The following is a 16783-nucleotide window of genomic DNA, read 5'->3' on the forward strand; positions in this document are numbered from 1 at the left end:
GTTGTATTAAGTTTGATCATTTGTTAAGTTGTCATCTCACAGATTTCTTTTGCAAAGGTACCTTTTTCTATATAATTTATGAGATATATGGGGGATGCACTTAATGCATTTTTTTTGCCTTGTGTGTGAAAAAGTGTATTTGATTAAGAATCTTAATGATTAAGAATCTGAGTCATTGCTTGCAGCAGTGTGCATGATGATGGGGTGAGGGAGAACAGATAATTTTTGGATAAGGTGGGCCACAAGTTATCATCCATTCATTCTCTCTTAAGGAAAATATTGATAAATTGAAGTTAATATTTTGTTTTCTCTGCTATGGACACAATTTGTAGATAACTGAATATCTTCATATTTTAGAATTTTCAATTTGAATTCTAGACTTGGTGGGGGCACTATACACAACAGGGCATGATCTGATCATAATTTTTCTGTTTGCTTTAGTTGGGTGTGGATAGATAATTTAAAAAAAATAAATGCACTTACTCCTCATGTAGGATCTCTGTCCGTAGTGTGCTGTACATTGAGATTTAATGCTATAACTAGTACTCAAATAGTATTTTTCACTTTATGTTTCTGTGTGGGAGCAAACTGTTGAAATCTTTACTTAACGTATGCTAAACTGATCTTCTGTATATAAAGAGAATTGAAAATGAATCTTGATGTGAATGGAAGGGGAGAGGGAGTGGGAAAGGGGAGGGTTACGGGTGGGAGGGACGTTATTGCGGGGGAAGCCATTGTAATCCATAAGGTGTACTTTGGAAATTTATATTCATTAAATAAAAGTTAAAAAAAAAGAAAAAAAATAAATGGACCTTCTTGGTAAGATTTTTTTTTCTTTACAGAGATAACCCATAATACTAATAAAGCAGTGTGGCTTTAAAGAGGGATCACTAGCTTTTGGTCTTATGTGCCTCCTTTAGCCCATGAAGAAAGCACTTGAATTCCTAGTTATGATATATGCACTTATTATGTCATCATTCTTCCTATGTGAAAGGCTAGTGCTGCAGATCATATAAACACCTGAAGTTAGCCATTTGGCTTGTCAGTAAGGGAGGATTTATAGTGGTTGTAATCATGGTAATAACAAGGATGATATTTTGTATTTATTAAGTACAGAAGAAAGCATTTGCAATGTAAGTGGTCCACAACCAATTCATGTCTGTGGTGTAATGAAAAGTACTTTGGGTTTAGAAGACCAGCCGTTGCTCCTTTTCCACTTTTCCACCAGTGTGATCCTAGAAAAACTCTTAACCTTCTTGAACCTCATTTTTTTGGAATGGGAATGAAAGCTGTAAGAGTCAAATGATGCTACGTTGTGTTGTAAAGATGGCATTGTATCAAAATTGTGCCAGTTAAATGTTCTCAGCGGTTCAGGGACTGTACTTTGCCCCTCTTTTGTGTTCATATGTGGCAGGCACCTCATTAGCAAAGCATTTCTGGGTTGTCCCAGATAATTATTACTCCTTTGTGTTTGTTTTTTTTTTTTTTTTTTTTTTTTTTTTTTTTTTTTTTTTTTTTTTTTTTGACAGGCAGAGTGGACAGTGAGAGAGAGAGACAGAGAGAGAAAGGTCTTCCTTTGCCGTTGGTTCACCCTCCAATGGCCGCCGCTGCAGCCGGCGCACCGCGCTGATCCGATGGCAGGAGCCAGGAGCCAGGTGCTTTTCTTGGTCTCCCATGGGGTGCAGGGCCCAAGCACCTGGGCCATCCTCCACTGCACTCCCTGGCCATAGCAGAGAGCTGGCCTGGAAGAGGGGCAACCGGGACAGAATCCGGCGCCCCGACCGGGACTAGAACCCGGTGTGCCGGCGCCGCAAGGTGGAGGATTAGCCTATTGAGCCACGGCGCCGGCCCGTATTTGTTCTAATAGTTTGTATATGTCTCTATTAAAAGGTAGCCTTCATCTATCTTATTGAGCTCTTATTCATATTTTTTGCTGTTCCTGGTTAGATCCTGGCAAATAGTACACATTTAATATGTTTGTGGAGTGAGACAGTACACAGACCCTTGTTTTTATTCATAAATATGGGTAGGTAGGCTTTTAGCTTCTTCCTCCTCCTACCCCCCAAAGATGAGAAATTACACTCTCATTAATATATAATCAATGTATTATAGTTGTGTGTTTTATATAAGGAATTCTACAGATTGCATATCTGGTGCCAATTAGTCCAGTATTGGAGAATTTTTTTTTTAAAAAATGCAATAGTGTAGGATACTTTAAAGGGGGGTGTGAGAAAACATACCCAGAAAAATCGACTGCAGTAGGTAAGTCTATTGCATAAATCAAAAGGGTTTGTGTCATAGCATGAACATGTGCCATTCCTGCTCATATATTGAATTTCAGTAGTTGGTTGCATAAAGAAGTAACGTGTAATGAAACTGGCAAGCAAAGTATTCCCCAGTCAGTCTTATCTTTGTTCCATTTGTCCTTCAGATAGAGCTTTTCTTGCCTTTTTCAATAAAATCTATCCAGGCTTGCTGCTTGCTTGCTTGCTTTTTTTTCTTTGTATCTTTCAGTAACTGAGAAGACCAATGTGATTCAGGGCTTTTATAGTTCTTAGCAGCTGCTTTTTAAGAGATCAAAACTTAGAATGCTACTACATGGTATTAAGGCACAACGACTGATATGTCCCTACAGGGGTGGTGTTTTTCTTGGGGTGTGAAAAGGAAAGAGGAAAGAAGAAGGGGAAGGGGTGATCCCCCTCAAGTGTACATGGAACAGTAAACCCTAATTTCCTTCTTTCCTAGGATCCTCTTTGCAAGCTCAGTACTTAACCTGACCGAACTGGCTGCCCTTCGGCCTGACCTTGGAAAATTGAAAAAGATTCTGTATTTCCATGAGAACCAATTGGTATATCCTGTCAAGAAACATCAGGAGAGGGATTTCCAGTATGGATACAATCAGATTCTTTCATGGTAGGTATAGATTGATTCATTCCATTGGGTTCTTTTACCCTTTTCATTATAGGTGGTTATCTTTTGAATCTGGAGACCTGCTATATACTTATTTAAAAAAAGACCTTTATGTAGGTTCAGACATTTTGTTTTAAAGTTACAGATAGAGAAGGAGAGGGAGAGGAAAGGAGAGAGAGAGAGAGAGAGAGAGAGAGAGAGAGAGAGAGAGAGAAAATCTTCCATCTGCTGCTTCACTCTCTAGATGAGTGCAATGGCCTGGAGTTAGGAACTAGGAGCTTCTTCCCGATCTCCCACATGGGTGACAGGGGCTCAGGCACTTGGGCCATCTTTGGCTACTTTTGCCTAGCTATTAGCAGGGAGCTGGATCAGAAGTGGAGCAGCCAGGATGTGAGCTGATGCCCATGTGTAATTCTGGTCTTGCAGGTGACAGCTTTACCAGCTGCGCCACAACACCGGCCCCCAAATGTTTAAACATACCTTCCCCGGCAGTCATTACTCATGTATCTGCAGTATATATAAGGTCACAGTTAATCCTTTTATGGCATACATATATGTAGCAATCTAATTACATATTGAATCGATTAACTGTATTTTTCACAGCATTCAGAAAGAGTTGGTAAGCCCTTCAACCTTAGAGCCTATGGTCTGTTGTTCAAGGCATACTTTTAGAAAAAAAATGAGGTTACTCTTATTTACCAGCCGTTTTAACTGTATTCAGCTAAAATAAAAATAAAAATTTACAGAGGAATAAACCAAAATGAAAGCATAACATAGAAAGAGGTTGTGTTCCTTTTTTTCCTGGTTGTTTGTAAGACAAAGAAAACTGCGGAAAATGAATTGTTAGGTGGTGTTTTTTTTTTCCCCTCATTGAGTCTTTTGAAATAGCACAGCCTTAAAATACCATGACATTTCAAAGGTGATGTCCCTCTCTATTGTGACTTCAAGAAAGTGTATCTCCTGAAGCATAGTTAATGAAAGAAGTTAATAACAACTCTGAAACAGGTTTGCCATTGGATCCTGTTCACATAACTGCAACTGTCAAATAGAATCAATTTGGCAGTGGCTGGATACCTTCTACTCCCCTCTATTAACTGTTATTAACAATGGGGATTGATAATGTGTTTAAAGAGACCCCTAACTCTTGCAAGTATGTTTCGTAGTTTAGTTGACATAGAAAAGCAGCTCTATGGTAATAATTCTGTGTTTTGAGCGTTTTGTAAATGTTTTCCTGCAATCATTTTTACAAGCTGCTCCAATTGTGAAGTAGTAGCAGTGCTATCAAAATAGAGTGGAACTGCCTCACGTCAAATGTCTCATAAAAAAGCAACCATTTTAAAATTTCATAATAAAATTAAAATATGTTATTTTATATTGAAACAGGGAAGGGAAGTATGTTTTGAAAACAAAAATAAAATCATTTTATGCTTTATCAATATGGAAAACATTTGTAATATTCTTTTGATTTCTTGAATTAGCATCATTCTTTTCCTCTGATAGTGTGTGTTTATTACCCCTGAGAAATCACTGGGAAAAAAAATTATGTCTATTTTTCCCTTTATGGGTGGCTTTAAAGTTAATGGAAGTTACACCCACTCATATCAGGGAGGAAATGCACCAAAAAGAATATTTCTGTACACTATCTTGGATCTTTAATTTAGCATAAAGTAGATTTTTAGGAATGTAAGGAGTTGGGTCGCATACCCTTTGAGGGCAGATATTTTTAAAAAGTTTCACTCACTGCCCCTCCTCTCTTTCATAAAAGATTGTTTTTGATGTTACGGAACAAGACTATAACAGCCTGTACATGCTTTTTCAGCACTGCTCTTCTCAAGAGGGTAAACTGATAGACAAGCTGGGAGAGAAGGAAGTGGACTTCATCATCAGTTGACTTCTTAATGGGAAAAAAATAGTTCACAGTTGTCCAGAGGAAAAATAAGAGTGTCAGCAAGCAGTCTTGTTCAGATTCTCTGTGAAAAGTATGACTCCTGCTTCCTCAAATGTTTCTTTAGTTTTCTTGCTGACTTCTGCTTTTGTTGGCACTGTCAGATTTCTTTCTTGACCGTGTGGCATTTGAGGCCTTTAAAGATGACTGACATAAGCACTCACCTTAAACAGCGGTTTCACTAACCCTCTGACTTATGAACACATGTTGTAACTATATATTATGACCTGTGGGTCGCTATTACAATATGCGACATATGGTGAAAACAGACTAGCTGTAAAACATCCCTCAACTTTGGGTCTATTATTATATTGACTTCCTTATTGCTTAGTGTTGTGTCAGCACTTCTGTGACATTCCTTTGAATTATCCATGTTGTAATCACCTCTACCTTCCAAATTTGTACTAGGTAGTAACTAAAACAATCATAGTTACAGAAACCTGTATGGAAAAGCTGTTGAGGTGGGGGACAGGGAATGCATGGACATGGTGAGCCAATATTCCTTTTTTTGGCTTATCCTTCTGCCTGGTATTAATAAGTATAAATTTGGCTGTCTAACTAAATGTGACTTAACCAAACTCAGGGTTTGCCATGATTTTCCTAATTTTAAGCTCCACGTATTTTATTGTGTTTTTTTATGTGTACTTACATGTCTTTTCACTGTTACTGATCTATAATTTTTAGGAAAAAAGAAACCCATTTTGTCTACTTCATCTTGTATAACTTTTTATCAAAAGATTTGCCTGTGTTTCCTTGAGTTCTAGTGACACTGAATCATTGGTTAAAACAGAGAACATTTTTCAAAATCAAAAGTTATTTATTGGGGCTGGCACTGTAGCAAAGCAGGCTAAAGCCCTGGCTTGTGGCACCAGCATTTCATATGGGCACTGGTTCTAGTCCCAGCTGCTCCACTTCCAATCCAGCTCTCTGCTATGTCCTGAGAAAGCAGTGGAAGATGGTCCAAGTCCTCGAGCCCCTGAACCCACTTGGGAGACCCAGAAGAAGCTCCAGGCTCCTAGCTTCAGTTCAGCTCAGCTCTGGTTGTTGTGGTCATTTGGGGAGTGAACCACCAGATGGAAGACCTCTCTCTCTCTCTCTGACTCTACTTCTCTCTCTAATCCTGTCTTTCAAATAAATAAAAATTAGTTTTTTTAAAAAAAAGTTATTTATTTAATCAATTTTTGATTCGTAAAAGGCTCCTACTACACATTCAAGGTTTACCCAGCTCATTCATGGTTATGATTGGTGTTCATTTTCTTGGGAAAATGTTAGAGGCAATCCTGAAAACTCTTTGCTTGTTTAGGTTTTCTATGTTTTAATGGTTCAATTTAGGTAGGTTGCATGTGTCCAGGAATCTATCCATTTCTGATAGATTTCCCTGTTTGCTGGCATACAACTCTTTGTAGTAATTTCTGATGGCTCTTTTTATTTCTGTGTGGGAGAGGGAGTGGGAGATGGGAGGGTTGCGGGTGGGAGGGAGGTTATAGGGGGGAAAAGGCCACTGTAATCCAAAAGCTGTACTTTGGAAATTTATATTTATTAAATAAAAGTTAAAAAAAAAAACTCTTGGCTTGTCCATGTCCCATCAACGTTGCTTTCACATTTCCTTATATTAATATATTTAAATGTTAAGAACAAGATAAACAAAATAGCCAGACTAACAAAGAAAAAAATCAAATAAATAAAATTAGAGATGAAAAAGACAACATTACAGCTGACACCACTAAAATACAAAGCATCATAAAAAACTACTATGAAGAACTATATGCTAATAAGCTATAAAACCTTGAAGAAATGAATAAATTCATGGATTCATATAACCTATCAAGGTGAAATGAAGAAGATATAGACAGTCTAAACAGACCCATACCAGCAATGAGAGTGAAGCTGTAATCAAAAGTCTTCCATCAAGGAAATGTACAAAGCATTCAAAGAGGAAGTAACTCCAGTACTCTTCAAACTATTCCAAAATATTGAACAGGATGGAATTCTTCCAAACTCTATATGAGGCCAGCATTACTATGATAGCAAAACCAAACATAGAAATGGTGCAGAAAGAAAACTACTGAGCTATATCTTCATGAACATAGATGCAAGGATTCTCAACAAAGTACCAGTAAAATTGAATCCAGAATCACATAAAAAATCATACATCATGATCAAGTGTGACTATCCCAGAAATGCAAGCGTGGTTCAACATTTGCAAATTTGTAAACATCATAATTCACATCAATAGAATGAAGCATAAAAACAATATGGTCATCTCAATAGATATACAGAAAGCATTTGATAAGATTCAGTACCCTTCATGATAAAAAGCCCTCCACAAATTAGGTATAGAAGACCATTCTTCAAAATTATGAAGGCTATATATCAAAAATCAACAGCCGATATTGTATTGAATGGAGGAAAACTAACAGCATTTCCCCTCAGGTCTGGGACAAGATAAGGATGTCTACTTTCATCACTGTTATTAAATATAGTACTAGAAGTTTTAGTAAGAGCAACTAGGGAAGAGAAGGAAATGAAGGACATCAAAATTGGAAAAGAGGAAGTCAGTCTATCCCTGTTTGCAGATGACATGATGTTGTACATGGAAAAACCTAAACTCTCCACCAAGTAGCTCTTAGAATTAATAAACCAATTCAGTAAAGTTGCAGGTTACAAAATAAACACAAAAAAGGTAGCTTTTTTATGCTAATGATGAACTCACAAAAAGAGACATCAACAAATTTTATTCATGAGAGCAACAAAAAAATTAAATATTTGTGTCCCTTTGATTTCTTTTTCTTGCCTAATTGCTCTGGCTGAAACTTCCAGGCCTATACTAAATAACAAGGGTGAAAGTGGGCATCCTTGTCTGGTTCCGGATCTTAGGGGGAATGCTTCCAGCTTTTCCCCATTCACTGGGATGCTGGCTGTGGGTTGGTCATAAATTGCTTTGATTGTGTTGAGGACTGTTCCTTCTGTATCCAATTTGATTATGGTTTTCATCATGAAAGGATGTTGTGTTTTATCAAATGCTTTCTCTGAATTTATTGAGATAACCATGTGGTTTTAGTTCCTCAATTTATTAATGTGGTGTATCACATTGATTGATTTGTGAATGTTGAACCATCCCTGCATACCAGGGATTCCATTGGGTCAGGGTGGATGATCTTTCTGATGTGTTGTTGGAATTCATTAGCTAATATTTTGTTGAGGATTTTTACATATATCTTCATCAGGGATATTGGTTTATAGTTCTCTTTAAGGTGATGCAGGCTTCATAGAAGGTGTTGGGAAGATTCCCTCCATTTCAGTTGTTTTGAATAGCTTGAGAAGAAATTAGTTCTTCTTTAAATGTTTGTAGAACTCTGCAATGAACCCATCTGATTCTGGGCTTTTCTTTGGTGGGAGGATATTTATTACTGATTCTATTTCCATCCTGGTTATTGGTCTGTTTAGGTTTTCTATGTCTTCATGACTCAATTTCCATAGATTTAATGTGTCTAGGAATCTATCCAGGCCTTCTAGGTTTCCCTTTTGTTAGCATATAGCTCTTTGTAATTATTCCTAATGATTGTTTTTATTTCTGTGGTATGTGTTATTACATTTTCTTTCTCATCTCTGTTTTAATGATTTGATTCTCTCTCTCTCTTTCTCTTTTTGGTTAGTTGGGCCAATGGTGTATCAATTTTAAAATATGTTATCTTAAACACTAAAATAAAGTCAGAAGGAAAGAGAGTGGGGAATGTGGAGAGGGAGGCAGAGAATATCATATTCATAGAACTGTATCTACAAATCACAATGAATCTGTTAAAAACTAAGTAAAATTAATTTTTTAAAAAGGCCAAGAACTCAGTCTATTCATTGACTACAATAGACAGTATTACATTTAGTTTAAGGTCCATGGCATGTGATCCTTTGTAATATATTCCTTTATATAATCAGTATGACCTCATAAAATGGATTTCTGGTTCCATTTCCATTAATAATCCTGCTTCTCTGACTACCACAAAGATAATGTAATAGTGGAATTAGCTATTTAAACAGTACACGATAATCCTTCCTGTTTAGTACTTCTTGTAGTAGAACTTTTAAAAACCCAACATGGTTTATTGAATAAGGACTAAAGAATGAAATATAAGCAACTAAATAGCATTGAAGATATCATGCCCTTGTATTAAAATAACATTACCTGAGTTAGTCTCCTTAAAGTTAGTCAGAAGTTCTGAATATTCCCAGTAATACAGTATAAAATGGTTTATCTCGCTGACATAGAAACTCAACAACTGTAATTGGTCCAAAAAAGAAAAAAGGTCTTACTGTACTTAATGTTGTTGATAATATAGAAAGTTCCCAACATTGTGGAACAATTTTGAGGTATCATGTGATCCTATTAGTAACTTAATTTTCCTATTTTCTTTCCTTGTTGGTGCCAGCTATCAAACTTCTTGTGATATGATAACATGGCAATGAAACTTATTTCCTAGAGAACTTGATAGATACTGATGGGAAGTGTAGAATTCTTTGCACACAGGTTTTTTGTAAAGAAAAAAAATGTTTGATTTAAAAGGCAGATTGGTGGAGGGAGAGAGAGACATATAGAAAGATACCTTACATCCAGTGGTTCACTTGCTGGATGCCTGCAACAGGGAGAGCTAGCCCAAGTTAACCCAAGAGCCAGGAACTCTATCCAAGTCTGCCCCATGGATGGCAGGAACCCAAATGCATGTTTTATCATCCTGCTGTCTCCCAGGAGCATTGACAGGAACCTAGACTGGCAGAAAAAGTAGCCAGGACTCAAACTGACACTTCAGTGTGGCAAGTGGGATTCCCAAGTAGTGACTTGCACTACAATGCTGGCTTCTAAACAGAATTTTGAGGCTTATTACAATTAACTCTAAATGAATCTAGGCTCATTATTTGCATTGATTATTTTTCTTGACAGTCTTGTGGCTGATGTGGTGGTGTTCAATTCAGTTTTTAATATGGAATCATTTCTGAATTCTATTGGAAAATTTATGAAGCTGATTCCTGACCACAGACCCAAGGATTTGGAAAGCATCATTAGACCCAAGTGCCAAGTTATTTACTTTCCCATCAGGTTCCCTGATGTGAGCAGGTCAGTTTGTTTGACTATTTTCTTAATATTGTATCATAAATCACCTCTCAAATGTATAAAATTGGTGTTTTTCTTGCTAATTTTAACTTTCCAGCAAAAACATGGTTCATTAGAGCATTGAGGTCTATCTCACCATGCTGTGATTTGCACAGATTCTAAATAGTCATATGTGCACCCTTTCATTGAATGGTTAGTTCAGATATTGTGTTCTTCCCTTCTTTCCTCTTATTTAATTGATCAAGAAAGCAAGCTATCAAGGATTTTAATACATAACTGTTTTGTTTGTTGTTTGGTTATGGAAGTTATTTTCAAAGGTATCGCTGCATCTTTGCCTTCAGTTTTGCCCATTGGTTTGCATATGTAATGATTACTGTTCTAAGGAAATCAATATTAAATCTCACTGCTTGGTTTACTGTCACTGTCTACACTCTTTTTTTTTATATTTTCTCCTATTTTTCTCATTATTGGTACTCTTAATAAAGATTATTATTCCTTATTGGAATCAAAACCTACTTAATTGCTTTTTCTCTTTCTCGGTTACTTAAGGATATTTTTATTATCTTTGTTTTTGTGATCACCCTGAATTAGCAGCAGATGATATGGCTCTAAGGGAACATTCTGAGATTCCTTTTCACTCTTGGTTGAACCCAACAAAACTATTTTTACTACCACTAGTAATATTTCTCCCTTGCGAGTAGAAAGTTTACTTCAGTGGGACTCAGATGAGCTGGGGATGCTGCTGTTTTGTTACTGACTGCATCCTTAAAATGATTTTGGGAACAGCTGTTCCTTTCTCAGCCCTGAAATGAAGGCAGGAAATGATTTAACATCCATACATGCTGTGCAGGTCAGCATAAGTCTGTGTACTGCACTTACTGAGGTCACCCAGACTTTGCTGTAGGGACAGTAGTCCTCATCCGCACTCCTAATGGTGATTTATTTGAATGTCTTACTAGTTAATATTTCACTGAAGAAAAATCTGCCCTGTACCAAATCAAGTTAGTGAGTCATAAAATTAAAGTTAGACCACCTTGCCCATTCCTTACTTTATGGAGTGCAGAAAACAGAGGCCCAGAGCATTTGAGACTGGCTTGCATTTACCCTGTCATTGCCACAGACTGGATTAAGTTTTAGGCCCTGTGACTTCTAATTCAAATTTCAATGTGCTGTTCAAGCTTTCTTTCATTATAGGTGATACATTCAAAACATAAATGCTTGCATGTATATAGAATATCTATTTGTAGGAATATAGTTTTCTTATGTATGCGGATAGAATTTCAGCTTTTAAAAAATGTAGTTGTTATGCTTTTGTTCTATCTAAACTTCAAAAATAAGAACCTTACGTTTTCTGTAAATTGCTTTTTTTTTGTAATATACAGGCAAAATGCACATCTTTAAGTGAGGAGGTGGTTGTAGCTCATCTTAATTGCTACTGTTACAGTATTCCAAATAAACAACATTTTAAAATTCATTTGTATCTGATATGTTCCTACAGCATCCTATCTTTAATACACCTGTGGCAGTTGAATGTTTTATTAATTTGAACCATATTACCATAAAGGAATCTAGCTAAATAGAAGAAGGTTAAGAAATATTGTGGGCAAGATAACATTCATAAGCAAGGTCTTAGCCCAGAGTGTTATTTGAATTATTTTCAAATGGTAATTTGCTTTCTACAACCCAAACTCATATAGTGTAAGTAAGTGATTATTTGCATGAGTGACAATCATTCTAATGCCTGCAGTTTTAAAAGCGTATTATTTTGTTGAGATGTTGAAAAAATATTTACTGATTCCAAAGGCAAAATAACAAGAGGTGATTAAAAAGAAACCTTTGAATCTTTCTCCCTGTACAAATATGTGGTCATGACAAAAACAAATTTAAATAAAAATAAAGGAGAGGATACAGCTAAAGTAGTAATATAATGTGCTATATGCTATATGACATAACATATACTAGTCTGTGAGGGAAAATAGCCATATGTTCAGCAAAATTAGGATTTAAAGAGGTGGTCTCTTTTGAAACTCAAGGCATGTCTGTCACCTAGGCTTTCAGTCATATTGGACTTGCGGCACCTGCTGATACCTAGCACCCTATTCAGTGTCTAGTTTGTCACTCCCAAACACCAAAAAAAAAAAAAAAGGAAGAGACAGTAAACGTTCCCTTGAAAATATTTCATCATCTGCATAAACTCTTTGGGAGGGGAAACTCTTAAACAATGTACTAATATACATGTGTATTTGAGTCTTGACCACAACTTAGCTGAGTGACCTGTGGCAGTGGATTGACTCTGAACCTGCAAGTTCTTTAATGGATATGATTATATTTATCTTGTCATTACATCAGGATGATGTAGTGATTAAATGAAATAATGCAGGACTAATACCTAGTATAGTATCTGACATATAGCACATCCCTAATGAAAGATGATTTTACTATCTCCTCCACCCCCATTAATTTATAAATGATCACTTTTTCTGTCAACTGAACATAGAGTACTGTATCCATTCCACCTCCCACATTTCCATAATCAACATATGAAAATTAAAAATTCTTCTACCAAAGAGTCAGTGTAATATGCATTAAAATTGTTTTTTATTTTATTGCCCCATTTCAAGTAATCACTCAGCTCCACCAGATCCCATCACCCACTGTTAGAGTCAACTTCTTCACTCTTGGATAAATAGGAACTTCACTCTTACCCTGTTTCTACTTTATTTATCCATCATAACTTCTGTGTTCCACAGCCAACCATATTTATTATCATCTTCTATGTTCATGACTTATAAATTCACATAGGCCCTTTGAGCTACCTGGCAAACATGTTGCATTTTCCTTCCCTCCTCTGCATAGGATAACTAATCAAGTCTTTTCCTTTCTTTAGAAATCCCCAATACCAAATCTTCTGTCTTCATTCTCAGCTATTAACTGGGAAATAGAATCCATCGGAAGAGAACTTTCTCTGTTGACACCACTACATTGCCCCCGCAACATCACACCCATTTCTGGCTGTGTATTTTCTACAATTACAGTGGTCATTGTGAGCCACCTGACCTCCCTTGTATCAAAGACCCATCTCCACGTTTTTGTCAGAACTCATCCGACTCATGTGCTGAATGATTAACTGGTTTTCTCTCTATTCTGCAGTACCAATTTTCTTGTCTTCTGAATCATTCCTATTTTTCTTTGAATCATTCCTCTTAGCATACAAAAAATGCTGTTGTTTCTTACATATTAAAATGAAAAAACTGCTCTTGACTCTACTTCTTGATTCTGTGACTCTTTCCTCTTACTAGCAAAACCTCTTGAAAAAGTTGTTTATATTTGCTGCTTTCAATGTCATCACTCCAGTTCTCAAGTCTGTTCCTCCGCAGCTGTTTTTGTCAAGGTCACCAGTGATTTCCAGGCCCCTAAGTCCTGTGGTCAATTATTAGTACTCATCTTAACATGTCAGCAACAGTTGACACATGGTAACACCTTCTTCACTTGGTTTGTAGGACACACAGTGCCCTGATTTTCACACAGGTCATTGCTTCTCAGGCCTTGCTGTTGGTCCCCCGTAATCACCATGACCTTTTAACATTGGCCACGTTGGGTACACTTGACACTTGAGGAGTTGATGCAGGAAGAGCCTGTGACTGAAATGAAAAGGTAAGAGTCAGGAGGTCAACAGCGAGAATTATCCTGTGAAAGATGATCACTAGTGAGATCAGAGTAGAGGCCTTAAGGAAGGTGATAACCAAAAGTGTCCTGTGTCCTTTAATTTGACAGTTAAAGGGTCAGTGGCATCCATCTTGCATTCTGTTAACTCACGTTAAAGTTTTGTGTGTTTTCTTCTGGTAGGTTTCCAATCTGGGTAAGGTCTCTCTCTTCCTCTCTCTCTCTCTCTCTCGCTCTCTCACACACACACACACACACACACAACCACACACACACCACACACACAACCACACACCCACACACATACCCTGCTTCTCATTCTATGGATGAAGGCACCAAGGCCCAGAGAAGTTATGTGTCTTCTAACAATCACACAGCCAAATGTAAGCACAGCAAGGAACTAGAACTCATATCTCAAAATGTTCATCAGTGCTCAGCTCACCACTTATGTTTAAATGCAATTTCAGAGGTCTCGATTATCTGACTTTTTAGCTGACAACAGATTAGCAGCATTGAATTGGAGGTGTGATAAAGGCAGGCTCACTGACAGCAGTTACAAGTGACAGCTGAGTGACAGCTTGACAACAAGGGAGGAGAGAGATAAACAATTTTAAGAAGTATATGGGAAGTGAAAAAAACATAGCAGCCTGCAGCCATTCTGTGTCAGGGCAGGCAACTCTGCACATCAAGTAACCCCTGCAGACATTTCTCCATGATTGTACAGCTTGTATGTCAAAAGGATGACTGTGATTAATTAAGAGAGATAAAATGATAATCAGTAAATTTCATTTTAAGAATGTAGGGAAATGCATAATCCAGTTTTGGAAGGAATGATCAATCATAGCAAATGGAGCTAAACATTATGCCTTGCTCGAAGCTGTATATGTGCTGTTTTCACCTAGAAGAAGACAGTGAACATGAAACGCTGCCGGTGCAGTTGTAATATGTATCTGTAAGCTTTAACTGACCAGCAGACATGTCATTAAGTGACCTTTTCTTTAGATCTCCCTGACTACAGTCTTACCATTGGCCAAGTCTCCCATTTCTGCTGGGTTGCAGGCACTGCCTCCTTCATGACCAAAGGCTCCCAGGCCAGAGAGATGACTGCTGTTCAACAAGGCAGATTTTGCAAGATTAATATCATATATAGTGAAGGGTATAGAATAGCTTGAAAAGGCAATTTTTATTGTGAGTTTCAAGCAGGCCAATTTCACATGGAACTCCATGGTACTGATGGGTGTGCAATGGAGAGGCAGAAGGAAGCAGTACTGTGGCCTGCTGTACTAGATGCTACAGAAAGCCATTACTTTTCTATTCCAGATCTTGTGAATGTCAAAAAGTCAAGACTTGGCAGAAATAGGGAAATTTTTAATGTCTTATGAAATCAGAACAGTTGAAAAATTTGCAGGTTCCTTTCTGATAATGTCATCTTCCGAAGGTAGAACTAACCATAACAGCTAACCTTGTTGATTCTTACTTTGTATCATGAGTTGTTCTGACTGTATTATACATGTTTCAGCATTTGATCTTTACAACAACTCTAAATGGTATTTCATGTCAATAGTGGGGGGGAAAAATCCTAAGCAGAGTGAATCTAAGTAACTGTTCATCCATCACACATAGAGGCAGTAATGATTGAACATGAAATAAAATGCTTTTTCACTCTACAACCCAACACTCCAGAGTCTTGCTGTGCTGCTGTCCCACAGAAAATTCTAGTCCCTACTTTGACCAGTGAACAACCAATGATTTATAAATGGAAACAGACAGGAAGGTTGAAGGAAATTGAGCATGCCATGGTTACATTGTGACAGCAAGAACTCAAGGCTTAAAAAAGGAGACTTTTGGGACGCAGCTTGCTAGGCTAATCCTCTGCCTGCGGTGCTGGCACCCTGGGTTCTAGTCCTGGTTGGGGTGCCAGATTCTGTCCCGGTTGCTCCTCTTCCAGTCCAGCTCTCTGCTGTGGCCTGGGAAGGCAGTGGAGGATGGCCCAAGTACTTGGGCCCTGCACCTGCATGGGAGACCAGAAGGAAGCACCTGGTTCCTGGCTTTGGATCAGCGTGGCGCGCCGGCCGTAGTGGCCATTTTGGGGGTGAACCAACGGATGAAAGACCTTTTTCTCTGTCTGTCTCTTTCACTGTCTAACTCTGCCTGTCAAAAAAAAAAAAAAAAAAAAAAAAAAAAAAAAAAAAAAAGAGAGAGAGACTTTTAACTGATCAAAATACTTGAGGAGCTGGCACTGTGGTGTAGCTGCCTGCAGTGCCAGCATTCCATATGAACGCCGGTTCAAGTCCTGGCTGCTCCACTTCTGATCTAGCTCTCTGCTATGGCCTGGGAAAGCAGTAGAAGATAGCCCAACTCCTTGGGCCCCTGCACCTTTGTGGGAGACCTGGAAGAAGCTCCTGGCTCCTGGCTTCGCAATTCGGGTCTCCTCTGCCCATTGCGGCCAGCTGGGGAGTGAACCAGCAGATGAAAGGCCACTTTCTTTCTGTCTGCCTCTCTTTCTATCTTTGTGTAACTCTTTCAAATAAATAAATAAATATTAAAAAAACAAAAAAAAGGAATACTTGAGTAAAGAAGACTCATCAAGAGGAATGAGAACTTTTTAGAAACAATCCTGAAAGAGCAGTTGAAAAATGAGCCGTAAGAAGGAAAATAGAAGGGATATGTAAGGACTTCAAAATGTTAATGGAAAATGAAACTAAAGGGTAAGCCTATTTTAGTGCAAAAACGTGAAGTCTGTGCTTACAGTGGGTCTTCAAAAAGTTCATGGAAAATATGTATTATGAAAAAACTCTCCATGGATTTCAAAAAATATTGTGCACCAAAATAAATGTCTTTTAATATATTTTTCCGTGAGTTTTTTGAAGTACCCTGTACTATGAAGAAGCACATGTTGGCTCACACTGTGAGTTCATGTGGAAGAAAATCATTTTTTCAGGTTCTCTCTCATTTCTGCAACTCTCTTTCCTGATTATTTAGTTTGTAGCATGAAACTTGACTTTCAGGACAGTGCCTACCCATCACATTAGATGTTGAGGATGGGGTACATTGCATCTGCACAGCATTAGACTTCTCCCGTCTGTCTCCCCTAAAATATTCTGTACTAAGGCAGTGCCTGTGAGCTTCATTTAACTAGATTATCCCTGCTTCCAACAAAT

General features: G+C 37.7%; 1 protein-coding gene across 35 annotated transcripts in view; it reads left to right on the forward strand.

Moving 5' to 3' along the window:
• QTMAN (queuosine-tRNA mannosyltransferase) overlaps positions 1–16783 on the forward strand; it is a 430462-nt gene that overhangs the window by 202475 nt on the left and 211204 nt on the right. For 34 of the 35 annotated variants that reach the window (XM_089329218.1, XM_089329219.1, XM_089329217.1 and 31 more), the window contains 2 exons: positions 2746–2913; positions 9789–9962. In XM_089329218.1, coding sequence (XP_089185344.1) covers positions 2746–2913; positions 9789–9962 — 342 coding nt within the window. The remainder of the gene's footprint in view (positions 1–2745; positions 2914–9788; positions 9963–16783) is intronic. The other variant, XM_089329236.1, reaches the window with a different exon arrangement.

The sequence above is a fragment of the Oryctolagus cuniculus genome, chromosome 3, assembly GCF_051225735.1.
Source record: "Oryctolagus cuniculus isolate XC-2025 breed Fujian yellow rabbit chromosome 3, ASM5122573v1, whole genome shotgun sequence".
Taxonomy (NCBI): domain Eukaryota; kingdom Metazoa; phylum Chordata; class Mammalia; order Lagomorpha; family Leporidae; genus Oryctolagus; species Oryctolagus cuniculus.